Source organism: Panicum virgatum, chromosome 8K (assembly GCF_016808335.1).
Source record: "Panicum virgatum strain AP13 chromosome 8K, P.virgatum_v5, whole genome shotgun sequence".
NCBI classification, from domain to species: Eukaryota; Viridiplantae; Streptophyta; class Magnoliopsida; order Poales; family Poaceae; genus Panicum; species Panicum virgatum.
This window is the reverse complement of record NC_053143.1, coordinates 5,064,701-5,091,492: the sequence shown is the minus strand read 5'-3', so window position 1 is coordinate 5,091,492 and position 26,792 is coordinate 5,064,701. Positions and strand designations below refer to the sequence as shown.

The window sequence follows — 26,792 nt, the reverse complement described above, 5'->3', positions numbered from 1 at the left end:
GTTAAACGGGCATGCACCAATGGATCTGTACCCTGCTTTGTTCAAATTGGCGTGGAGGAAAAACAAGTCAGTGAAAGAGGAATTTCACAATCAAAACTGGACGAGAGGACTTTGGCGAATGCAAACAGTGGATGAAATGGCCGCCTTTGTGGAATTATGGGATAAGGTGCAGGCAGTGCAGTTGACAAATGAAGAGGATAAAATTATGTGGAAATGGACAGTTGACGGAGTGTACAGCTCAAAGTCAGCCTATCTCGCTCAGTTTCAAGGATCCTATAGCAAATTCATAGGGGATTATATCTGGAAAGCTGAAGTAGAAGGAAAGCATAAGTTTTTCACTTGGTTACTAATTCAGAGCAAGATTCTCACAGCGGATAATATGTTGCTTAAGCAGTGGCCATGCAATCCAGTCTGCAGGATGTGCAATCAAGAACCTGAAACTGCAGCGCACTTAATACTGCACTGTTCTTTTGCCACTCAAGTTTGGGACAAGATGAAGTTGTGGACGAATGATCTGATCAAACAACCGGCACAATTGGCTGAGTTACATGATTGGTGGCCAAAGGAACTGGCACAACTGCCAAAGAAAACTAGACGTTTGAAAGCCGCAATGATGATTTATACGGCTTGGAATATTTGGAAAGCGCGTAACAGATGTGTGTTTGAGAACAAGCTAATGTCGCCAGCAGATGTCATGCACGAGATCAAGCAAGAGGCAAATTACAGGAATTTGGCCTGGGGGGCGCCGGAGCTTTCTAGTTTTAATGATTAGTTGTTCTCTTCTTGAGCTTGAGTTTTCCTTTTTTTATGTAATAGTAATCTTGTAAGAACTCGCATGCTTCTTCTCCTTAAATGACATAGCGGTGCTCCCGCCAAGGTTTCAAAAAAAAAAGATTTCAGAACATACAGCTCCTCCAGTCCTCCTAACTTAAATGTGCTAAAACCTGAAAGACATATGGGAATGCATCGGTTCACAAATCATCAGATGAATATAAACAAATTATACAGTTTTCATCCATTGGATTTGGATATCCAATAGAATTTAATCAAGCATCACATTAGAATTAAGCAATCATGCATCAACTACCAGGATCACGTCATAATCAAACCATCATCCATCAAATTGCAGGGAGAGCGAAAGATATTTAATCAGGCGATGAAATTACCAGGAAGCTTCCACCACCAAATGTAGGCAACCACAAGAAATTACCAAGCAATACTACACCCGCTGACCACCCAATTGAACCATACTGAATTTGTTATTAACACCTGCAGTATGCAAGCAGTTCTTGTGCAAGCTTCTGTATTGGGCTTATTCACTCTCATTGTCTCGCAAGTGGTAGCCCGCTAAATCAACTTATTTTTGCACTATTTATTTTACCAATTTATCAATGTGCATCATACTGCATAGCACCGGCGAAGTTAGAGCAAATTGAAAGGAGTACATTTGTCTTGTGAGTGCATTATATCGGAGTTAAGATGGAGATCCATATATGATGAAAATTGGTCCTAACCACTAATTTTGCTTATTTTTTTGTGCATCGACACCCTTCAAACAATATATAGCTTTGCCCGTGCATAGCGGTACACCGACACTAGTAGAAATCACATTATTTGCATATATAGACTATAAGAAAGTATTGTATTGTCATATTTTTTAAGTAAAAAGACACATTGCCACGTGGTACGTCCTTATGGGGCCACATGTACAAGAATTTATGGAAGGAAAACAAAGCCTCCTATATTTGCGGAATCTTGTGTTCTAGCCGGACTCGACTCGATTCTTGCTTCGCGTCGGCATCAAACCCACCTCCCAAATCCATCTTAAATCCGCCGCCGCAGGGAAGAGGGAGCTCGACCGACCCGCCGCAGACCATGTCCAGCCGCCGCGCGCCGTCCCCGGCCACCACGGTCGTCCCGCTCCCGCCCTCCGCGCCCCGGCCGCCACGCCCGCGGCGCAGCGACGTGTTCGTCCGGCTGGTCTGCGCCGAGAACCTCATGCCGGAGCTGGCCACCATCCGCGCCCTCCTGCCGCGGTACCCCTACGTCACCGTCTACGCGGAGCACGCCGCCGGCGTCGGGGCGGGCGACGACTTCGCCGACGCCGACGCCGACGGCCGCGCCGCGCTGCCCCCGGGAGTGCGGGTCGAGGGCCTCCCCGCCGCGGCGCGCTACGCGCTCGCCAAGATCGACGTCGACGCGTTCCCGCTCCTCCGGCTCGGCATCACGCTCTGCGACGCGCACGGCCGGCTCCCCGCGGTGCGCGCCGCCGCCCCCTGGCCCGCAGCCGCCGCCGCCGCCGCGTCCGTGTGGCAGGTCGGGCTGCTCCCCGGCCGCGGCGGCGGGGCGGCGACCCTGCCGGCGCTCGCCTACGCCCTGCGCGCCACCGGCGTGGTCTCCGCCGAGACCTGGGGCAATGTCATCTGGGTGGCGCCCGGCGGGCTCTACCACCTCGGCTTCCTCCTCAAGGCGCTCACCGGCGGCGCGCCGCTGCCGGACACCAGGGGCGAGTTCCTTGCGGCGCTGAGAGGGCACCTCGGCGGGCGGGTGTTCGACGTGAGGTACGTGGCGGCGCGGGTGCCGAGGAGCGTCACCCTCAGGGGCCCGCTCGCGTACCTGGCGGCGCTGCTCGGCGCGCCCGCCGCGGCGGCGAGGGGCCCCTGGCAGGCCGGGGAGAAGAGCCTCGCCGCGTGCCAGGTGTTCATGCGGATCAAGGGGCTCTACTTCGCCTGGGACGGCGTCGACATGCACGCCGGCTGCATCGACGGCCTGCACGCGCCCCCGCCGTGGTCGTCGAGCTCGTGATTGTGTTGTAGATAGAAATGCCGTTTGCCTTGTGCATCGTCCGATTTTACCTCGTCTCTAACTGGATATGATACTGTAGAAATTGTGCACACAAAATTACGTACGTGCAGCTGATTCGTCAACTCTTGTTGTAGCTGTTCTTCTGAATCTTCTGAATCAATTCGTCAACATCAGATAGTTGTCCTCTTTTCTGAATTCATAGTTTGTTTGATATGTATACTCGTCCTCCCTGGATGGTTTGCATCGTCTCTGAACCCATTCCTGAACATGATGCACAGCTGATATGTCCATTGCTGTAGCGGCTGGCCATCTGGGAATAAATATATAAATCTCAACATCAGATTTTGGTGTTCGTTTTTTTTTCTGAATTCAGCGATGATACATTCTCACCTACCCGCTGGATGTTCTGAATTCAGAAAAATTTGTACAACATGATGTTGTTGCAACTGATTTTTCAGTTGTTGTAGTGCTTTGTCTTATGGGAACCAAACATATACATCAGTATCTGATTGTGGATCTCCATGCATGATTGAGGTTATTAATCGATTGGACTAATCTTTCTGCTGCTGATGCTAATAATCAGCCCCTCTAGCTTAATATGCATTGTATTCATTGACACCTGACAGCCACATACTAAGTTTACAAGATACGGGGTTTAGCAGTATATACAAGAGTCAAGGAAAGCTCTAGATAGGCCTTTCTGGTAATGTACCCCAAGTTTGTCAGATAGCTAATCCAACAGCAGGCCTTTCTGAATCGGATTCGGATAGGACGCGGTCTCTCATGCTGGAGCTGCCGGAGCCATCGTGGGCCGTGGCAGGACAATACGATCGAGTTTATGAGCTTGGGGGAGAGGAGCGGCGTGCTTGTTTTACGTGGAGGAAGATGGCGATTGGCGAGCAACGGCCCATCGCCATTGACCTTGAGACTAAGGAGATCCACTGGGTTAACAGCCAGAGACATGTTAAGGCTTTCCCGTTCGAGGGCAACTTGTAGTCGCGGTTGTCAGCCATGAAAACCTTCTTCTAGTGCACACTCCGATTTATAGTGCTCCTTTTTTTTTGAGAAAGGATCACCTGCTTTTATAGAAAGCATATAAGAGGTTGTTTACAGGCCAACGTTGGAGATGCCAACTTACAGTAACATCCAGACAGAAACGAAGAAACAACGACAAGCTAAAATAAAGCAGGACAACCGGGATCAGGGCGCAGCCTGACTAGTAACAAAACTAATTCCGCCAATCCTCCGAGCAATGGGGCCTTGATTCTTCGAAGCTCTTCATCCAGGTCTCCAAGCTTGAATAGTATGTCGCCAGTTTCTCCCGATCAGTAGTCCGCAGTAGCACCGCCCACCTCTGCATGAAGAACTTGATTTTGTAAAGGATTGAGATTGGAGAATCAGGAAAGCATTTTTGGATTCTGATTTTATTTCCCGACACCCAAAGAGCCCAAGCAATAATCACAAAAGTAAAGAGTTTAAGCTCATAATCTTTGCACCCCAGAGGAATCCAATAATCAAATATGTCCGTTAAGCTAGTAGGAACTCTATCCCACCCCAAAGCTTCTTTGAAGCTAGCCCAAACAAAACGGGCCATCAAACACTGGAAAAGAACGTGATCTACGGTTTCTGGTGAAGCACAAAGATAACAGTTAACATCACCCTTCCAGTTTTTTTGCTTTAAAGCCACCCCAGTCTGAATCCTCCCCTGAATGGCTAGCCACATAAAAATTTTGAGTTTTAGCGGCAGTTTAGATTTCCAAAGTCGCTCCATCCTTTTGTTGATCACACCCCTATAAGAGAGGAAACGGTACATTGACCTGTTTGAGTAGCAGCCCGACTTCTCTAGTATCCAAACAGGGTAATCTTTGCTCCCTTGTAGCCTAACACCCCTAAGCTTGTCCATTAGCTATTCCCAGGCAACTAAGTCATCAGTTGAGTTCCAACGGTACGACGGAATGGAATAGTCCATTCACCCCCCGCCCAGTACTCCGCAATTGTCGCAGAGCGGTTAGTTACGTAGTTAAAGAGCTTGGGAAATTCAAGTCTCAAAGGAATCTTGCCCAGCCAAACATCATCCCAAAACATGATATAGTGCTTCCTTTTCCTTCACAGTTCATATCGATATCGTCCATTTGTATTTCTTATAATTTTAATAACAACAAACTTGATTTTTTGCAGTTGTTAAAATCAATTGTTCGACAGTACATATTGGAATTGTTCTAGCAATAAAATAAATTATCATTTCACTTAACATTTATTGTTTTGTTGCTTAAATATATTGTTATATGCCATATATATCAATTGTTATAGCAGTGAAATTTCTATTGTCCGTGTTCTCCTTGTGTTTTTCTTTTGAAAAAAATTCTTTGGTATTCAGATAATTTTATTGTTTTTATATGAATACATTTTTTGGAATATTTTTCATAATTGGAATATTACCTTATCGTTTGGAATATTTTCTCTATGCTTGGATTTTCTTTTGCTTAGAATGTTTGCTTCTTTGTTTGGAACAATTTGCTTAGTCCCTAGAACAATTTTCTTAACCAAATTTTCTGTAATACCGCGACTTTTTATTTGCGAAACATTTTCTTGTGAAGCTTAAACATTTTCAAAAGTTACATTTCATAGAACATTATTTTTACTTAAGTTGTAACTCTTTTCTTTAAGATACAACTTTAGCTTTTTCTCGTGAAGTTGGAATATTTTGAAATATTATATTCTATTAACAAACTAAGGAATCAAATATAGTAGAACATTTAGTATTTAGGTTGGAACATTGTTTGTTTTGGTTGGAAATATTTATCTCATCACAGTAAATCAAATATACTAGAACACACAATTTAGTGAGTAAATGAGAGAAATCATACTGAAAGTATTGACTAACTGGGATTTCCATGTCTTGTTATAGTTGGCCAAATGGGCGGGCTAAATGGACGGCCCGAAACACGGCCTGGAAAAATACATCCTGGCACGATTGCCATATATAGTGCCCAGGCAGTACGGTATGACCAAGCGGGTCGTGCGTGGGCCGCCACCCCGGCCAGGCTCTAGGCTGACTAATGGCTAGGCCCAATAGTACACTACTAGAAAAATGCCTTAAGGCATCGGTTGCAGGTGTCCTTTGGTACCGGTTTTTTGAACTGGTACCCCGAAAGTGGTAATAAAAGCTCGAGCTTTTGGCACCGGGTAAATTAACCGGTACCTAAGGCCTCCAAAATTCACAAAAAATATTCTCTTTGGCTGGGATCTGAACTCGCGACCTCTAGCCTTGCGCGTTGCTCCTTTACCATCTCAGCTACACAGTTCTTCTGATTGAGAAGGAAATATTTTCCTTTTGAAGTAACTCATGGATGAGCCTAAGATACCGGTTGATAACACCAACCGGTACCTAAGGCTCGTCTAAAGGTACCGGTTGGTGGTACCACCCGGTATTAATATAAAAGTTACCACCCGATACCTATAAAGAGCCTTAGGTACCGGTTGATAATACCAACCGTTACCTAAGGCTCATTCAAAGATTTTATCCATCCCAAAAGTACCGGTATGGAGATAAATCGGTACATATGCTACTTTTGGATGGACCTAAAACTTGTTTTCTAGTAGTGGTAGTACGTTAAAAGCATGCTAGCCTCCCACCATCCATATAAAACTCAACACTCTCTTCCTAAATGTCAACCCCTGATCTCCCCGCACTGGCCGCCGCCGGCCCGCCGCTGCACCTTCTCCTTCCTGCTCCCGTGACGGCGCGACAGCGCCTGCTCCTCCGTTGATGGTCGCCTCCTCCAGCGGCACTGGCGAGGTCGCCAGCAACGTGGACGGGAGAGGAGGCCGGCACAGCAGTACCAGGGGCTTGGGACGCGTGCATGTGAGGAGGAGGGCTTCGCGCTAGGCGAGAAGCGGGACGCTAGCGAGATCGATTTTACACTGTTTATGGATTAAAAAATTAATTTCGTCGGCGACATCGCCTGCCTTTGCCTTTGGAGGAGGCCTAAATGTCAAATCCCGTGACGACGGCGCGGCAGCGACCGACTAATCGTGGCTTCCAATGCAATAGCCCAATCGTGGAAGCCGATGTGACTAGGTTAGGTTGTCTCAAATCGCTGCCGGCCGGTACTTACCCTAACACCCAAGCGACGTGAACAAAAATCCTCAGCAGGACGTATTATCTGACTCATGTGCCCTCTGGTCTTTTCCAGCTCTCAGCATTTGGTTCCTGCCGATTGCCGTTGTATAAAAGGTCATGGTCGGCCGGGTGTGCCGATCGACGTACGTATATAGCATCTTGCACACATCGAGCGATCATGAGGACTACTGCTGGTGGCGCCACCGGGTCCAAGGACTACTCGACCAAACTGTGTTGGGATTATGATCTGTAAAACTTAAACAATAAGTTTTTAAATAGTGAACTCATTAAATGATCTACAATAAAATAATTAATGAAAAGCTAAAGAAGATAAGGGAACGGGATGGAAACATCCTGTGCCGCCTTGATCAGGGGCGGCAACCGACGTAGGCATGTCGGTTCCCCCGGTGTGCAACTGGCCTATATAAAGGGGCAGAAACCCGTTAAAAAGGTGCTGATCACCTTCACGTTGCTAACACCGGGGTTTTGTGACCGGCAAATCACACACACACAAAACAAAGGCTTCATAGAGCCCTAACCATCTAGAACAAGAACGAGAAGAAGATGAGATGTGGTTCCATTTTGAGCTAGAGATCCTAGAACTTCTAACAAACCGATCATCGTGGAACATGCCGGCGGCGAGCCCAAGGCGGCGACGCCCCCACCGGCCACGACGGGCAATCTTGATGGTGGCGCGCCACCGACCATGGGCTTCTTCGACAAGTCACTGGGGGCGGTGGCGAACCTGTCGAAGCTCCTGCCGACGGGCACCACGCTGGCGTTCCAGACGATGGCGCCGGCCTTCACCAAGGGCGGCGAGTGCGAGGACCACGACGTCAACTTCGCCTTCACCTGGGGGCTCATCAGCTTCCTCACCGTGCTCTGCGCGGCGCTCAGCTTCACCGACAGGAAGGGCGTCACCTACTACGGCGTGGCCACCCCCAGCGGCTTCAAGCTCTTCAACCAGCAGAAGCTGAGGCGTCTGGATCTGGCTGGCCACCAGAGGCGGAGGATGCGGATGAACTGGCTGGACTTCCTGCACGCCGGCGTCAGCGCCGCCGTGTTCGTGGCCCTGGCCTTCTGCGACGCCGGCGTGCAGCGGTGCCTGGTGAAGCAGGACTCGCAGCCCTGGAAGGATTTCCTCAACCACCTGCCGCTCGCGGTGGGGTTCCTCGCCAGCTTCGTGCTCATCATCTACCCCTCCAAGAGGAAAGGCATCGGCGACGTCGGCGCCGACGACCCCAGCCACAAGAAGCGGTGGCGCTTCGACAAGTCGATGGTGACGGTGGCCGGGCTGTCCAAGCTCCTGCCGGCCGGCACCACTCTGGCCTTCCAGACCATGGCGCCGTCCTTCACCCGGGGCGGCCAGTGCAAGCGCCACGGCGTCAACTTCGGCTTCACCTGGGGCCTCATCGGCTTCCTCACCGTTCTCTGCGCTGCGCTCAGCTTCACCGACAGCATCACCGACGAGCACGGCGTCACCTACTACGGGGTCGCCACCCCCCCGGGGCTTGAGGCTCTTCGACCGCCACCCGACCAGGGAAGGGGAAGACGAGTGGGAGGAATTGAAGAGGAGGAGGAGGATCAGGCAGCGGGACGTGGTGCACCGTGCACGCCGTCCTCAGCGCCGCCGTGTTCGTGGCGATCGCCTTCTGCGACGGCGGCGTGCAGGGGTGCCTGCTCCCGGAGGAGTCGAGGCAGTGGAGGGAGTTCATAAGCCTCCTGCCGCTGGCGGTTGGGTTCGTCGCCAGCTTCGTCTTCATCATATTCCCGTCCAAAAGGAAAGGCATCGGCCACGAAGGCGCTTGGACCCCGGATAAGATCGAAGAAGTGAAGAAAGATGAGGGCAACAACGACGGCACCGCCGCCACTACCACCACCACCCAGGGGCGGAGCCAGGATGACAATTTTTTCATTGTTAGGGGGGCCAATCATATAAATTTTTATAAAAATTTAATTAAAATTTAAATTTACAATGTAAATTTGGGGATGATAGGGGGCCAGGCCCCTGCCCGCCCCCCTGTCTCCGCCCCTGCCACCACCTCCACTACCACCACCACCACCACCACCAAGACATGGAAGAAGAGCTCTGTCAACACCCAAGTTGCTCCATCGGCGTCGGCCCGTGATGAACAGCCTACAGGCTCGGCTCCCGTCTGACGCCGTGTGCCGTCGTCGTCGATCACAGTAGCAGCTGCAGGTATGCATGGTGAGTGTGTTAGTTGTTGCGTGAATGCATGATAATGGGGCTTGCACAAGGTGAGGTTTGCCTATTTGTCTTGTCAGGGGCGAAGCTGCGCTTTGCCGTTGGGGTCGCCGGACCCCGACGAAATCCGTCAAATCAAAGGGAAAATACTGTTTAGCACTGTTCATACGCGTGTTTGACCCCGGTATTTAACAGAGCCGACCCCGGTGGTTCCAGGTTCTGGCTTCGCCCCTGTGTCTTGTTTAAATAAAGCCTGCCGGAATCGAATCAAGGCAGTATGTTTGTCTTTGTTAATTGGAAAATTTCCCCCTAAAACTAAAGCTTCATCTTTGGTTCCATTTCAGTGTGGTGTGCCTGTACTTTTCACCTTTTCAGCAGTCCAATCCAATCTCCTTGGTTTTACGCCCGGTCCGGTGATGTTCAGACTGTGGAATAAGATTTTATGATTGTGATAAGCATCTGGTTAATACTAACTACATCCGAAACTACAATTCATTTTGACTTTTCCAGATAAATATATTTTGCTATGCATCTAGAGCTAGATGTACACTGTCTCGATACTATAGGAAAAACTACATATGTACCTAAGCAAAACCAAAACGAATTGTAATTTGAGATAAATATTTTGCTACGCATTTAAATGTATACCATGTCTAGTCGTCTAGATACATAGTAAAAACTATGTATCTATAAAAGCCAAAACGAAATGCAATTTAGGACGGAGGGAGTGTGAGACGGCTTGATAGTGAAGTTAAACAATAATGCAATGCAAGTGCTACTGCATCTGGAAAAACATGTTCGGGGTGTTCACTGATCATCACTCTCAGAATGCCTAAGCGCGCGATTCAGTTTTAACGACGCAATCGGCGGCCAGTTAACGACGCGACGACGATAGATCGTGCCGTGGATCAGAAGGCATGTAGAGGTGGTCTTTTTTTTAAAGGAGAACAAGCAAAAGGCTGCCGGAGTCGATGAAGGAATCATTTTGCTCCCCTAAGAGCATGATTAATAATAGAGCCAAGTACTTGGCTAAGTCAAGTGATAAGAGCTAAATCATACAATAGTTATCTCATCATATTTATCTCTAAAAGAGTTTTGCTATTATTGGTACCATAATTTACTTTTTCTTTCTTACTTTTCCTCGCATACATTTTTATTTGGGCCCACAAATACCAATACTTTCTTGTCAAGCTTGATGCTAGAACAAAAGTCAAGTTTTCTTCTCTCTTCTCTTTTCTCTCCTCCACATCAGCAAAAATGCTGACTCGCTTGGCTTTAAGCTTGTTATTATACTTGCTTTAAGGCAAAGCAAATGAGCTGCTTTACATGCATGATTTTTTTTTAAAAAAAAGTAGTGTACATGCATGATCTTGCTATCGAGAAACTTTCACATCATTCTTAGAGGTTCACACAAAATTCATAAATATTCGGCCATTAATTATTTGTTTTGGGATATTAATCATCAATACTGATAATATATACTTTTAAAAAAATTGTACATCTCCACCATTATGAAAATTAGGATATCAACCCGAGCTCCCGGACAGGCTAACTAGAATTAATATATAAATAAGACTTATATATATATATCTCACATCCTCTTTCATCTATTAAATATTCTAACAGATGCTCTAAAATATATATTTATTATTATGTTGTTGCAATAAATTTCATTTTTCACCACACCTCCACGTATGTTTGATACATATTTGATTGAACCATTTAGTTGTGAATTTGTATTCTTATCTCTTCCATGAATACATGGTGATGACACATACCGCGGGTAGTATTTTATATAAATAATAATGTAGAATTTTATATTAGTGCAATTTAATACTTTCTTATGATTACATAATTTAGATTTAATTTTAGGAGTTATTTTAACTTTTAATAATGACATAACTGGATAATTTATATGCAAATTTAGGGATTTATTTGCATTATTTTTATAAAGGCACGGGTGAGTAATTTACATGAAGATTAGAGTGTTACTTTAGATTCTTTTTATAATGGCAGAGGTGATCTTTGTCATATAAAGAGTAATCTAAAATAACCCTCTAGATTTGCATGTTAAGACTGCTCAATAGTGAAGTTGAACAATAATGCAATGCAAGTGCTACTGCATCTGGAAAAACATGTTCGTGGTGTTCACTGATCGTCACTCTCTGAATGCCTAAGCGCGCGATTCAGTTTTAACAACGCAATCGGCCAGTTAACGACGACGATAGATCGTGCCGTGGATCAGAAGGCATGTTTAGAGGTGGTCTTTTTTTTTAAGGAGAACAAGAAAAGGCAGGCTGCCGGATTATATATAAAAAAAGGCTAGCTGCCGGAGTCGATGAAGGAAACATTTGTCTGTCCCTTGGATTCCTTGAAACCCTTGTCACGGTTGTTTGGTATCATTTGGCTCTGCTAAGAGCATGGTAATAATAGAGCCAAGTACTTGGCTATAAATTAAGTGATAAGAGCTAAGTCATATAATAGTTATCTCATTATATTTATCTCTTAAAGAGTTTTGTTATTATTATGTGGTACCATAACTTACTTTTTCTTTCTTATTTTTCCTCAAACACACTTTTATTTGGGCCCACAAATACCTATACTTCCGCCAAGCTTGGCGCTAGAACAAGAGCTAAGTTTTCTTCTCTCTTCTCTCTTCTCTCCTCCACGTCAGCAAAAATGCTGACTCACTTGGTTTTAAGCTCATTATTGTACATGCATGATCTTTTTTAAAGTAGTGTACATGCATGATCTCGCTATCCAGAAACACTCACATCATTCTAAGAGGCTCACACAAAATTCATAAACATTCGGCCATTAATTATTAGTTTGGGGTATTAGTCATCACTAATGATAATATATAGTTTTTAAAAATTATACATCTCAACCATTATGAAATCTAGGCTATCAACCCGAGCTCCCGCACAGAATTAATATAAAAAATAAGACTTATATCTAATAATTATAACTATCTATCTCACACCCTCTTTCATCTATTAAATATTCTAGCATATGCTCTAAAATATATATTTATTATTATCTAGTTGCAATAGATTTTATTTTGTATCGTGTGTCCCATATATATTAGATTGAACTTGTCGGTACCCTGCAACTGGGGTACCCACTCCTACTGTGCCAAGACTCGCGTAGTTATCCGTAACTACGCCATAAGGAGCTGAGCAGCCGGACCCCTGGGGTCCGGCTCTATCTCACCGGACCAACGGTCCCGGACCCGCTTCCCGCTCGGGGACGGGTCCGGTGTCACCACGTGTCCTAGAGGTGGAAATGCTCACCACCTGTGGCCGTGGACCCGGACCCCCGCAGGTGGGTCCGGGACCTCCACGTGCCTATCCGGACCCCCCGTGAGCTCTCGGCTCAGCTAGCTGCTCGGGAGGGGTCCGGAGCCACCCACGTGTTACGCAGACGCGGGCGCGGACGCAAGCCTTCCACTGGAAGCTCCCTCACCCACCCGCATTAAGTGCGAGCGGTTGAGGCGTGCTCTGCTGCCGCTGGGCACGGGGCAGTTTTTGTCAGTCCACACTGTGGATCGCCAGCCCTCTTGCCGCATTAAATGCTGGTGGTTGGGGCGTGCGCTGCCAGAGCAGGGCATCGGATACCCACTCACGGGTTGGACAGGCGTGACATGACAACACGGTAAGCCCGCCTGTTTCCAAAGCGGCTCGTCAGTTACCAAGGCAAGCATTAAAGACTCAGCGCCGCACGGATGGGCAACGAGTCATGATGACCAGCTACTAACTGGAGCAACAGTGCACGTTGCTACAGCGGACTGAGTCAGTAGTTCGGCGCTTCATCATGACCTCGACGCGCGGCTCCAGAGGGTAGACTCTACTCCGACAGGACAGCTCAAGACCATCCCTGGTCAGAAGCTACGCACAAAAGCCGACGACAAGATCTCCGGATCTGAGGCATTGAAGGCCAAAGTGTAGTTTATAATACATCACCGGGCCCACCTGTCGGGGCCCCGCTCAGTGTACGTGCTCCCCTTGGACATATAAAAGGGAGAGCACGCCCGCTAGAATACAGGTTCACACAGACACGAGGTTCCACAAGTTTTCACACATGCAGATACTCCAAGACTCTCACAACACAAGCTCGGTTTCACGCCGAACAACCCTGCTCTCAACCTCTTGAGAGCACAAGCAATACAACACACAGTGGACATAGGGTATTATGCTCCAGCGGCCCGAACCACTCTAAACCCTCTGTGTTCATCGTGTTCTTCCACCGAGATTGGGCTAATCCTAGCTAATCCCCGAGTACTCACTCTCTGGGCTTTGGCGGGTGCACTACGCCACCCGGCTGTGGGTTTGCACACCACGACAGAACTATTTGGTCGTGAATTGGTATTCTTATATCTTCCGTGAGTACATGGTGACACATATCATGGATAGTATTTTATATAAATAATATATTAAAATAATAATTTAGAATTTTATATTAGTGCAATTTAATACTTTCATATTTTACATAATTTAGATTTAATTTTAGGAGTTATTTTAATTTATAATAATGACATAAATGGATAATTTATATGCAAATTTGGGGGTTTATTTGCATTATTTTTATAAAGGCACATGTGAGTAATTTACATGATGATTAGAGTGTTACTTTAGATTCCTTTTATAATGGCAGAGGTGATCTTTGTCATATAAAGAGAAATCTAAAATAACCCTCTAGATTTGCATGTCAAGTACCTAGCTACATCCTCCATTATTTAAAGTAGTCTAGAAACTAAGGAAACACTAAATCTGCATCAGAATTTTGTACTTACCTCTGCCCCTTGTTAATACTGGAAAAAACTAACTGGAGGTGCGGGAAGCAATGAACATATTTACCGATCTCTTTCCATACCAAACACATAGCTGGAGCCAAACGTATCAAACAGCAGGCCATGGCGGTGGTTCAGAATTGAGACAATGGACTTTCAGAGGTTCAGCAGACTATTTCGGTACGTAGTGCAAGAGCCAACCAGCAGCTTGTTTCATAACAAGTGCACCATAGTAAATTTAAATGTTGTGGCTCCGGCTAAAGGGGGTGAAGTGTCTAATGAACAAACCTACCTTTGTAGATGATGCACAAACTCAATCTTGCATGCCGGATTTATTCTGGAGAGGCCCACGCCTAGTGTAAAAAAAATATTAGACTTCATCTCCAAAAAGTTTTAGGGTTTTCCCCCACTTTTCACAGCTTCAACTTTCAAAGAGACAGGGCTAGCTAGTACTTGTTTTTATTTTTCTCCTTCTAATACATTTTGAGTCAAAGCTTCTGTAACCCTTTCGAAGAAAAACTTTCAAAGAGAAGTTCACATTTTGAAGAAAAAAAGTTGGATTCTTTAGTTCAAATGTTTCTAACATATTTCAAAGAGAAGTTCGCGAACTGAGTACGCTGGTAAGGTTCCTTGTGGTGGAACCTGCCCACCAGGGTTCGAGTCTACGACTCGGCACTGGTGCTCATATTATTTTCTTGGGTTTATTTTAGGATTTAACCGGCGTTATTCTTTCAGTGGTAGGCGATGTGCCTCTCGATAGCGAGGTGTCAATGGTGATTTCGTCAATCTCGAGGATCTGCCGGCTCAGTCTCTCGGAGGTGCTCATAGGGGTAGGTTGCGTGCGTGTATTCATAGGAATGAGTGTGTGTGTTTGTGAGCATCTGCGTCTGTACTGTGTTTTGTAAAAAGAGAGAGAGAAGTTCACATTGTGAAAAGAAATGGAATCCGTAGTTTCAATGTTTTAACATACTTGCGTATTTCTTTATAAATTTTATCTGGAATATTTATGAATCCAAAGAGTTATGCACGTAGATTGTACACATGGCAGTGTTCACCCAAGAAATCCGAGCTCAAAAGGAAAGAGGACAGGGAGCAGCTGTGATGAATTTGTATACGCTGTCCAGCACAAAAGTGACAAGGAAACCCAAGGTCCAAAGTTCTACGCGTCATCCCAAGCGATTCAATACTCTTTGATGGAGCCACGTTTTTGTGTCTACGCCAGCATAAAAGATTGTACCCCGCATATGCAGGCATGGCCCAGATAGGCATAATGACATAACCATCACGCCCTCCCCATCCTAACAGGAACCAATGATAGGAGCCCAGATTGAACCCCTGGAAAAAGATTCAAGATGCCACTCGTACAGTACCCGTGCAAACCCCCCCCCCCCCCCCTGTTGCTTCCTTTCTTCCCTGGTTCCGACTTCAGACAAACAATCTGGCAGTTTTGCTCTGTTGCATAATCCGATGTGTGAATTCCACTTACCCCAAAGGTGAAAGTGAAATTTTGATGCAGGAAGCAGAAGGGGGCAAAACCGTCATAGCACAACAGGAATATAGGACATGACGCTAAAGGTTGCCACTCCCATGTCCAGGCCATGTGTTGCATCTCTGACCTTGGGCATCTAGATTGCACTTTGCACACATGATATGTGCATGTATATCCACCACTGACCAATAGCAATATTGAGAACCGAAACATATGCATATAGAAAAAGCAGTGGAAGAAACTCTAATTTCTATTTTTTTTAACCTTGAGAAAAAAGCATAAGGTTCACTCTTATGTACCTGATGACTATTACACTGGAGGTAAGGCTAGGCAACCAAGAACATAGGAAAAAGAAGAAGAAACCGTTTGCTTCTTTTCTTTTTCGTCACAGTATTAGGGCACAAGTTTGCAACTGACGCAATGTCGAGCCGGTGAGGGCTAGGTAGGTTATCGGTGCCTTGCCGGGAGCCCGCCGCTGCCGCTCTTGCGGATGAGAGCATTTCTGTTCTTCGGCTTTGGTATGTCACTGATGTCCATCACTTGGATTGTCCTCTGCTTTTTGGCTGCCAAAAAGCAAGCATGAAAAAGGGGAAAGGTTAACCAATTTGTGTCTTTAATCTGAAGGATCCTCTTTTGCATTTGATTTCAGATTGACAGCTTGTCATTTCACTTGATACTATTAGTAACAAGGCAACAGTCAAAAGAATGACAAGTACAGTTCGACATATTTGATTACTTAGCATCATATTGTCTGTCATAATGCATGATGAGGTACAAACTCAGCAGTTTACCATTTTGTGCTTCCTGATAATTCTCCTGGAGCCTCTTTCTTGCAGAATCAAGCCTATCAAGGTCCAGGAGACTGTCCTTATGGTCCCTTGTCACTTTCTGCATGGAAAACTGAAAATCAATCTCACATACTCAAATACATCGAATAAAAATAACCAGACTCCTTTTGAAATAATACCAATGCAGCAACTAGTAAGAAAATTTCTCATTTCCTGACAACTCTAATTGTTTTGTTCACTAAAAGTGGAACATTAACTTTTCTGCAAGTTGCAACATTGTGCAATGAGTGGTGACATGTGAGGCAAAACCGGTCAAAAGATGCTACATCTGGGGTCCATACTGATAAGGCCAGTTCTACTTTAAACAAAATGCAGTGCACAACCATATTTGATAGCAATGGGGAATAGGAATTAAGGTGAAAAATCTGGTTCAATCCTTACAGCTGGAGCAGATGAAATAGTAGTAGAATGATGGTTGTTGTTCATCTGCCTGGAGTTATGATGTGTGGGTACCGGGCTGGGCCTGCGCTTCATATCCATTGTTAGCTCAAGTCCGTTGTTAGTCTTCTCTGTAGTAGAGCCATCTAAAATTTCAGAAACAAAGACCATACCCCATAATTAATTTTTTGCAGGAACTAAAACAATGAGAACTGAATACTACAAAATCTGAACATGGAAAGATAATATGTGACACTCACTATGTCTCTGCGGGCTGGGAGAATACTGAAACCCTGAAACCTGGAAGGTTGGACCAAAGAAGGTGTCATTGTTACAGAATTGGGTAGTCAACGAAGAGAAGGTCAGAGTTTTTTTTCGAAGAAAAAGGTAAAAGTACATGCTCTGATAAAATACAAAGGTGTCAGTGGGTCACTATAGCTAATAGCTACTGGCCCGGCACAACCTATTACTACTAGTAGTTTAGGCCCTGTTTAGTTCTTTACATGTAAATGCAAAAAAACCGTAAACGCATTAAAGTGAAAAGGAATTTTGCTAATTTGAAGTACTAAATAAAGTCTATTTACAAAACTTTTTGCATGGTTGGGCTGTAAATCGCGAGACGAATCTAATGAGCCTACTTAATCCATGATTTGCAACAGTGATGCTACAGTAACCATCCGCTAATTATTGATTAAACATGGATTAATTAGCATCATTAGTTTTACAACCCATCTATGCAAAAAGTTTTGCAAATAGACTTCATTTAGTACTTCAAATGCCCTGTTTACATCTTTACACATTTTTGCAAAACTAACAGGGGAATGAGAAAAGCATGTATAATCACCCCTTTCATAGCTCTGATCGGTTGGTAAACTAACAGGGGAATATTCCAGGCGCGATGCTTCTTACGAAAAGAAGCTTTCCACAGACAGGGGAATCACTAAAGAGCCTGTGGTGTAGTCAATCAGATAGATTTTCTTATCCTTTTTTCTAAAAAAATCAGATAGATTTCTAAGCAAGAACAGTTACCCGAGGGCTTTGATGGCTCCTGCCTTGGACTTTCTCTGGGGAGTAGCCATCAGCTGCTATCATCAAAGCAACGATTTCACCCATCAGGACTACCAAGAACAGGATAAGAGAAATCTTTTTTCCTGAGAAAATCCTGAGCCAAAAGAGACCGTAAAACTCTGCACAGTGACGTACCTATGATAGAGGAGCCACCGTCACCGCCGGAATTGTGCAGGCGCACCCATTCGTCCACTATTTCCTTCCACTTCCTTCAAGTTGCAAGCAACACCAAGTCCCACAAAAGAAAGGATAATTAGGCAGCATATTCGGAACAAAACAAACTTCTGTTGAGCAGCAGTGTTCTTGTCCATGTTCTTCACCTGATGAGCTGCTTCACCAGTCTCCTGACTTCGGCCGAGGGGTGCTTGCGCAGGCCATTCACATGCCGGCCGATGTCAGTCTCCTGCACGAACACGAACAGCAAGTTCAGTTCCATGGCGGCCGCTCACATCATTCAAGTAACCAAAAAGTGATGGAAAAGAAGGGCGGATGGGGAAAAAGAGCTTGACCTGCAGCGCCTTGTAGGTGACGTCCATGTCTGCCAGGTTCTGCAGCAAGCTCACCAGCTCGTCGTCGGGCTGCGAGAAAACACCACAAACGTGCACAGTTTGCGTGAAAAAAACTGCGCATTTGGAGCAAATTCGCGGTGCGAGGTGGGGTAAAGATGGCTTCTTCGGGGACCTGATCGGGGTCCTCCAAGAAGTCCCTGATGGCCATGATCCTGCTCTCCAGCCCGGGCTCGCAGCCGGCGGCGACCTCCTCGGCGGCACCGGCTCCCACCGCGTCACCCTCCGCCTCGGGAGACGCCGGAGCAGCAGCCGCCGCCTCCTCGGCGTCCTCCTCGTCGTCCAGCCCCGCCGCCGCCAAAGCGTCGCGCGGCGGCGGGCGCGCGTCGCAGCTGCTGCAGCCGGCGGCGGCGGCGGCGTAGAGCCGCTCGACGATGCCGTCGCGGCGCGCGCGCAGCTCCCCCGGGCGGTCCCGCGCGGCCGCGGCCAGCGCGGCGTCCACCAGCGCCCACGCGTCGCCCCCGAAGGCGGCGACCGCGCGGCGGAGGCGCTCGTCCCGGTCCATCTCCCCGGCCGGCTAGGCTAGCCGCCGCCGCCGCCGCGCCGCGCGAGGCTCGAGGAAGACCCGACAGCCAACCCCACCCACCCACCCCAGCACCAGGCGGCGCACGCTCCGGCCCCTCACGGCGGCTCTACGCAGCCCGCCGCCGGCAGGAGCGTCGGGGGAAGCGCGGCCGGTGGGGGCCCGGCCGGGAGGCGAAGCGACAGGACCCTGCTACGGCTGCGGCGGGTGGATCCGTGCGCGGGAGAAGAGAGAGAGGGAGACGGAGGGGGAATTCCTCTGGTGATATTCCTGTGGGTGGCTGGATTTGGCTGCGCTCAGCATCGATCAGCTCGGGGGTGGTGCCGTGGTGGTGGGTTGGTTCGTTCTTGCGCGCGCCCCCCTGCGCCGCTGCGAATGGCCGACGATGGCGACGCGCCCGGTGGGTCCCACTCCGTTGTTTTTAACTCTGTTCTGGGAAGAAGTGACGGAAATAGCCTCGGAAACTGAGGGGTGAAAAAATTTTGATGGAAATTTTTTATAACTTTGACTACTAATTAGATGTATTAAGTTAAGTCTAATTACAAAAGCATCTCTATAACCATAGGTCCTGCAGTAATATTGTACCTAATGAGGCCTTTGACCGCATGATTTGACGATGATCAGAGCATGATCACTGTAGCATTACTATATCTAATCATGTATTAATTAGGCTCATTAGATTCGGCTCGCAAAGTTGCATTCATCTCTAAAAAGATTTTGTAAATAGACTATATTTAGTATTCCATACATACAAGATTTCTTTTTCGCGAAATTTTTACTGTTACAACCAAACACGGCCGGTCCTTCCGGTCTCGCAGTGCGTTTTGTTTTCTTCGGCCATGTTTGGTTTACACCATGAAATTTTTTTCAAAAAAAGATGAATGCATGAATGTAGTACTAAACGAAGTTTATTTGCGAAATCTTTTTACGGATGGGTGTAACTTTTCAAGATGAATCTAATGAGTCAAGTTCCATAATGATTGGCTACAGTGATGCTACAGTAACTGCGCATAATCATTCTCTAATCGTACGGTCGAAGGCCTCATTAGATAGAGTAACTGCTACAGTACCATAGTTTGAGAGGTAGCTTTGTAATTAGATTTTATCTAATACCTCTAATTAGTGTTCAAAACATCAAAAAAATTTCATGAAAATATTTTGAGGGCAAACCAAACACGGCCCTCCTCGGAGTTGCTCCCGGGCCTTCTAAACAAAAAAGAAAAGTAGAAGTATCGAGGAACTGAGGGTTTTTTTTTTTTGTTTTGGTTGAGTGCACAAGTTGTGCAGCCCATGGAATTGGATACCATGTACGAGTACTTAGATTGGCATTGCCGTGGGTTGAGTGCTTGAAGTGCCGGTCAACAATGTAAGCAAAAAATTGCTATTAGTGTGATATTTGCGGAAATACTTTTCTCTAGTATAGTAAGTTTGGAGATCAATTAAACGTGGTGCGTGTTTGCGTTTCACTGGAAACGTGGTGCGTTACGCTTGATTCCAGCTACACGTGCGTTTCTTGTTTCTCTAGTTTCCGTAGATCACGTGTTTCCAACCAGATTTGCATTCCTTGTTTCTTCAGTTTTCATACTAATGTTGAAATCATGTGAAATGTTTACTACATTTGCATATGCTCTTTCTAGGCTCATCAAATTTGCCTATCTGAAGAAGTTGAACTGCGCCTAGCTATCACATCACATGATTCATACAAAAATATTACAATAATCAATAAAGATAAAGATGTGAGCCATACTTTTGTTGGTTAGACAAAGAAAACATGCATCAAAGCATGTTTCATGTGGACCTAAGAAGTACAATACTACCATGACATGCGGTTAATTATGTCGATGTTTACACTACTACAAAAATAATTTGTAGTAACGCCTCGATTTTTTTCTGGAGCGGACCAAAAATTCACCCGTTGCTATAAATGAGTGGAGTTACTGTAGCATCCGACCCGCCCATAGAAAAATATTTTTAGGGGCGGGTCACCCCCTCTAAAAATGAGCGCCATTTTCAGGGGCGGTTCATGGCATCACCCGCCGCTAAAACGAGCATTTTTAGGGGCGGTTCACACCATGAACCGCCCCTAAAAATGGTGGTATTTGTAGGGGCGGGTCATAGCCTCACCCGTTCCTACAAATGTATTTTTAGGGGCGGGTGATGGTATGGCCAGCCCCTACAAATGGCTGCACACAAAAAAATTCATAACTTTTTCATATGATTTTGGATGAAGTCAAACTTTATATCAAAATTATAGAGAATGACTTGATCTAAAACTTTGTATTTGATACTTTTTCATTTGAGGTCATCTAATGGTACAAAAAATTATTATAAGTTCTCTAATAGCTATAACTATATAGTATCTCATAGGATAAAGTCCATTTTTGGCCATCCAAATCTTGCCTCGGTTTGGTTTTGAAAATCGAACTCCAAAACCGGGTATCCTTAACCATCTAACTCTCAAAATCGTTCATATTTGGCCATCTTGGTGATTTTGGGTGTGGTTTTGCTGACGTGGCTGCCACACGTTGGTGGGACCCACATGTCATCTTTTTTTTTTGCTAATGTGGTGCTGGAGGCCGGCAGGGAAGGGAGAAGCCGGCCGGGGATGGAGCCGCCGCCGCAGCTGGACTCCGCGCGGGCCGCCGCCGCTGCCTTGGGCCTCGCCGGAGGAAGGAGGATGGAGCTGCAGCCGGGCGGGGCGGACGCGGTGTTGGGCGGTGGCGCTCAAGGCGCTCATGCTCGTGCACCTCGCCCGGCCCCGCCTCCACGCCATGGCAGCTCGGCATGGCGGCGAGCTCGCGCGCGCCCAATGGAGAGGAGGGGGCCGTGGCTCGCACAGGCTGCCGAGCCGCGCGCAGATCCGCCGCCGCCGCTGCTGCAACGCGCCGGCTCGACCGCGCACACGCCCGCCACCGCCGCACCGCGTTTGACCGTGTTCTCGCCGAGGATTCTCCGGCCCCGGGCGCCGACGTTGTTATCCTGATGGCGGACTCCGACTTCTACGTCGCGCTCGGGCTTCGTCGCCGCGTGCCGACCGTGACGCCGCACGCGGGCCTCGCCGCCGCGCGCTAGCCCGCCCCGCTCCGCACTGCCGCGCAGGGGCCGCGCCGGCCGTGCCACCGCAGGGGCCGCGAGCGCCGCTGGAGGTAGCGAGGCCGGCGAGCTCGACGTGCTGCCACGCCGCTCCGTCAGGGCAGTGACGAGTGGCCGCCCGCGCGCCGCGTCGTACGGCCGCGGGGAGCAGGGGCCATATCCGCCGGATCCGCCGCGCTCGAGCTCCGCGCCATGGCCACGCGCCACCGCGACGTCCTCTTCCTGGAGGAGGAAGGCCGACGTGGGAGGAGTAAGGCCGCCTGGGAGGAGGAAGCCCACCACCGTGAGCTCCAAGGGTGGCGGCGAGGATGCGCTACGACGAGCTCCAGGGGTGCGCGGCGGCGGTAGCAGCGACGCGGCTGCGAGATCCAGGGTTGCGGGGTACTCCGCGTTCGTGCGCGCCTACTTCCGCTTCCTCGACACCCGCTCCCTTTTCACCGCCCAGGAGCTCGACGCCGGCGAAGCCGACGACGAGGACGCGCGGCTCGACCGCTTGACCAAGCCGCAGCACCTGCTGGACCTGCTCATGCAAATCCGGCCGTATGGGGACGGCATGGGGCAGGGCCTCATCCTGGAGGCCATGGACTGCGGCGGCCGGTTGAGACGCTGGCGGCAGCACGGCGGCGGAGGGGAGTGCAGGGGATGCGGGTGCTGAGGAAAGCCGCGGAGCAGAGCGCGCAGCTGTCGTCCTACTTCGAGCTGTGCCGGGGCCTCGGCATGCTCAACGCCGCCGAGTTCCCGGCCGTGGAGCGTGTCCCCGACGACGACATCAGGGGGCTCGAGAAGCTCATCATCCACGCGGGCCGCCGCCGCCGCCACAGAGCCGGCGTGGAAGGCCGCGCTCGGCTGTGGTCACGCCGCCCGCCCGCGTCGGCCTCCGCGCCCGCGCCGCGTAGGCCACCGGCCGAGGGAGCAGGGGAGGGGGCGGCGTGGCCCCGCGGCTTGCCTCGCCGCCAGCACCGCGCGGGGGGCCGCTCCCGGCCGAGCGCGCGCCTCGCCGTCAGTGCCGCACACGCCGGAGAGAGAAATAGGAGAGAAAAGGGAGGAAAGAGAGAAATAGGAGAGATAAAAAAAATGACAGGTGGGTCCCACCGACATGTGGCAGCCACGTCAGCAAAACCACATCAAAAACCACCAGGATGGTCAAATGTGAACGATTTTGAGAGTTAGATGGTCAAGCATACCTGGTTTTGGAGTTTAATGGCAAAAACCAAACTGAGGCAAGAGTTGGATGGCTAAAAATAGATTTTTTCCTATCTCATATAACTCAAGCCATACTTTGAAGTTTTCACAATCTTAACCTTTATATACACTAAAATATGTTTGTCATATTTTTTTATGTTTCTATAGTTCGCAATTACTATAGTGTAGAAGTTTCACTTTTTTTTAATTTGTTTTGCTATATGTAAATAATTAAATAAATTTGCAGATAAAATAGAAAAATATTTTTAGGAGCATGTGATGTCATCACCCGAAATTTACAGATAAAATAGAAAAATATTTTTAGGTGCGGGTGATGTATCACCCGCCCCTAAAAATACATTTGTAGGGGCGGGTGATGCCGCCACCCGCTCGTGAAATGTAACCGATTGATGGTTCTCGAGTGGATGGTGGTGATCCGCGGGCGTTGCAAGCTAGAAGCCCATTGGCTGGAGAAGAATCACCAGGATCGACGGGCCCACCCGACGCCATCTCTCTCTTCCTCTCTCTCTCTCGCGCGAGACCACCGGGACCCCTGCCGCGACCGCCTCTCCACCGATGCCTGGAAGCTGCCTGCGCGCCGCCGCCGGCCTATGCTCGCGCGCGCAGCTTCGCCTGCGCGTTGCCTCCGCGATCACCGTCGGGCACTGCGAGGCGCGCCCCTGGTCCGCGAGGCCGTGCGTCGGCCGCGCGTCGAGGCCGCTGGCCGCCGAGGCCTCATCTCCCTCACGCTTCCCAAGGTTCTCTCTCGTGCTCTACAGTTTCGATCTGCTTTGTTCTTGCCGAGATTTGGCGGTTGTTTGGACCACGTAGTCCTGAGATGTGTTTGCGACTTGTGCAGCGGCGCCATGGGAGAGCAGCGGCCAGCACGGCGGGGCCTAGAGCGGCGCGGCACAGCGGCGGGCGGCGGCGCGCGCAGTGCAGCTCTACACGGCGGCACGCACGGCGTGCGGTAGCGCGCGCAGACGCGAGCCGCGGCTCGCCTGGCGGTGCGGGAGCGGCGGCGAGGCGCGGCGACGGGAGCAGCGAGGCCACGGCGGACGCGTACGCGGCGGCCCGAGCGCGGCTGGGCGCGGACGCGGCGGCCGGCGCGCGGCTCAGCACGGCACTCCTCCCCAGCCCATATCCAGCGCGTGGCCGGGGTCGGGGCCGCGGCGGCGCGCGGCAGCTGCAGCGCCGTCGGCTGGCTCAACTTTTTTTTAATCGATTAGGCGGGTGCTCGGGTGACCCGCCCCTAAAAATCAATTTCTGGGGGCGGGTGATGGGGTGACCCGACTCTAGAAATTGATTTCTAGGAACGGGGACCCGCCCCTAAAAATCAATTTCTGGGGGCGGGTGATGGGGTGACCCGACCCTAGAAATTGATTTCTAGGAACGGGTGATGGGTGGCTCGCTCCTGGAAATGGATTTTTAGGGGCGGGTTCGTTTTCCCTGAAAAAAGAGGTATTTTTAGCAGCGAGAATTAGTCACGGATTTTCTACCCGCTCCTAAAAATAGCATTTTATCTACCCCTACAAATTTTTATTGTAGTAGTGTTAGATTCTGTTCACTAGAGGGTTATTAGTTGTGTTTGTATTTGACAAGGCCTCATATCATCTCGTGTCACGTCGTATTGGTTTTTGTTTGCGAAATTGTCCCCAGATTTGTATCTAGTAATTTAAATATAAAATCTTTACTTTGGAGGGGGGATCACTAACCACACAGTGTTGTGTACTTGTGTAACCCATGGAAATGGTCAACGAATACAAGATGGGCTCCAAGACTATGCTTTGGACGGGTAATACCATGAATTGCATGCTTGTATTGTGAATTTCGCATGATGTACGTTTATAGAAGTAGCATACAATTTCCTATACTAAAATCTCGTTAAACATATTTAATCACATATTCCTGGTTTTCACATGGCAAAAAAGAGACACATATATAAACCTTCAATCATGGCTCATTATTGTACCAATCTAGTAAAATCTTGCTCCAAATACACTCAAACTAAAACTCGTAATTAACAAAAAGCATCACATCATGCTCATAAACACGAGCCATTATTCTTTTATAAGTATCTACATCTGACAAATTAAGTTTCACGTGGTCCTAACAAGCACAACAATACCCTGATGTAGAGTGATGTCAACATCTGACAAATTAAGTTCTTCAGCATCAAAGTAGGCAGTAGGTTAAGTTATTGTGCTTTGCATAATACACAAGGCTTTCTTCCTCCTCCAATGCAAAAGATGGCTGCACACAAGGACAATGCATGGTGGTCCCCCGCCCATGCCAGGAGATGACTTTGGTTATATAGGAGTAATTACAATTTCTTTGTGCGCATGTAGTGACATCAGTATGGCTGCCTGACTCCATTCAGCTTTTTTTTTTGTGAGTGGAAGGTAGGAGTTCTATTAATTGAGATTTAAAATGTTTACATCCAAGAATACAGGAGGAGCACCAAGCCAATCCATGTAGATTTAAAATGTATTTTGTGTTTGTCTGACTCCATTCAGCTCGTCAGCGCAAAAGAGTTGTTTGTGCTCGGCCCATCAGCCAGGCTTACGTCCAACTAGCCCGGCCCAATACCCGGCCCAATAATTAAGCAGCCGAGTTGGGCTCCTCCTACAAATTAAAGCTAGCTAGCTTTAGCTACATGGATGATTCAAAAAAAGAAAAGAAAAGAAAAGCTACATGGATGATGGGATCGGAGTTGGAGCCTAGGCAGAGGTAGAGAGAGCGTCCTTGTCCTTGTCCCGGCATTTCATACTCTGCTGCCACCAGTGCCAGATGGGGACGGCGGCAGATCCATGTCTCCGCGACAAAGCAAAGCACCCTGCTCTGCTGCTTTTCCATAATCCATACAACTCATCGCTCCGCCGATCGTCTATAAAGCTTATTGCAGCAGCGCCGCCGTGACAGCAGATAAGGCGACATGAGGTTGCTGCCGTGGCCGCGGAGGCGGCCGGACCACCCGGACGCGGCGCCGCCGCCGCGGCAGGACGACGTGCCCGTGGCGGTGGGCACCCACCTCCACGTCGCGGGTGGCGGCGATGACGACGACGACGACGAAGACAAAGACAGCGGCAGCGGCGAGGCCGGGTCCACGGCGTCGTCGGAGCACAGCCACCGGACGCTGCCGGTCCACGCCGACGAGGCCGCGGATCCCGCCGGGGACGCGGCCCAGGCGGCCGCCCACCCTCGTCATCACGAGATGGCCGGTGGTTCCGCCGGTTCGGAGGAGGACGACGACGGGTGGAGCTGGAGCGAGAGCGACGATGGCAGTGAGCCGGCGGAGGAGGAGGCAGCTGTCGCCGGGCGCCGACGAGGGAGGCGGCGGCGGCGGGCCCCGGGCCGCCACCACCGCCGGGGAGGAGGCGTGCCGGCGCTCATGGTCGTCGGGCCCGCCGCGGCGCTGATGCTGTTCGCGCTCGTGGCGCTCGTCGCGTGGAAGCGGCGGCAGCGCCGCCGGCTGCTATAGCTCGATCGATCACGCGCAGTTACTGCCGCAGTAACATTTCTCTCTCTCTCTCTCTCTCTTTTTTCCCTTTCCCCAGGGTGGCAGTAACATTCCACTCACTGTGACTTTTTTTTTCTTTGTGACTTTTTTTTAACAGATGTGTGATTTTGAAGCTACTTTTTTAAAAAGTTCAGGAGTAGATATCAGATTGAGGCATTTGGGTTCCATGACTTGGATGGCCTTTTCAGTGATAGCTAGGCGA

At 48.7% G+C, this 26,792-nt stretch overlaps 2 protein-coding genes across 3 annotated transcripts; one reads left to right on the top strand and one right to left on the bottom strand.

Moving 5' to 3' along the window:
- Positions 1 to 1,875: 1,875 nt before the first annotated feature.
- LOC120645343 lies at positions 1,876 to 2,805 on the top strand. The gene is made up of 2 exons (XM_039922143.1): positions 1,876 to 2,259; positions 2,317 to 2,805. Exons 1-2 carry the CDS (start codon positions 1,876 to 1,878, stop codon positions 2,803 to 2,805), a joined length of 873 nt encoding a protein of 290 aa, XP_039778077.1.
- Positions 2,806 to 15,649: 12,844 nt separating this feature from the next.
- Positions 15,650 to 19,190, bottom strand: LOC120643668 (probable mediator of RNA polymerase II transcription subunit 26c). Of its 2 annotated transcripts, none has more exons than XM_039920108.1 (9): positions 18,388 to 19,190; positions 18,216 to 18,284; positions 18,027 to 18,109; positions 17,842 to 17,915; positions 17,668 to 17,723; positions 16,899 to 16,938; positions 16,642 to 16,784; positions 16,204 to 16,300; positions 15,650 to 15,975 (listed from the first exon to the last, which is right to left on the bottom strand). In XM_039920108.1, exons 1-9 carry the CDS (start codon positions 18,775 to 18,777, stop codon positions 15,860 to 15,862), a joined length of 1,068 nt encoding a protein of 355 aa, XP_039776042.1. In that variant the 5' UTR covers positions 18,778 to 19,190; the 3' UTR covers positions 15,650 to 15,859. The 2 variants fall into 2 exon arrangements, with proteins under 2 accessions (XP_039776042.1, XP_039776043.1); XM_039920109.1 differs by having other exon boundaries at positions 17,668 to 17,720; positions 18,388 to 18,777.
- Between the last annotated feature and the right edge of the window lie 7,602 nt (positions 19,191 to 26,792).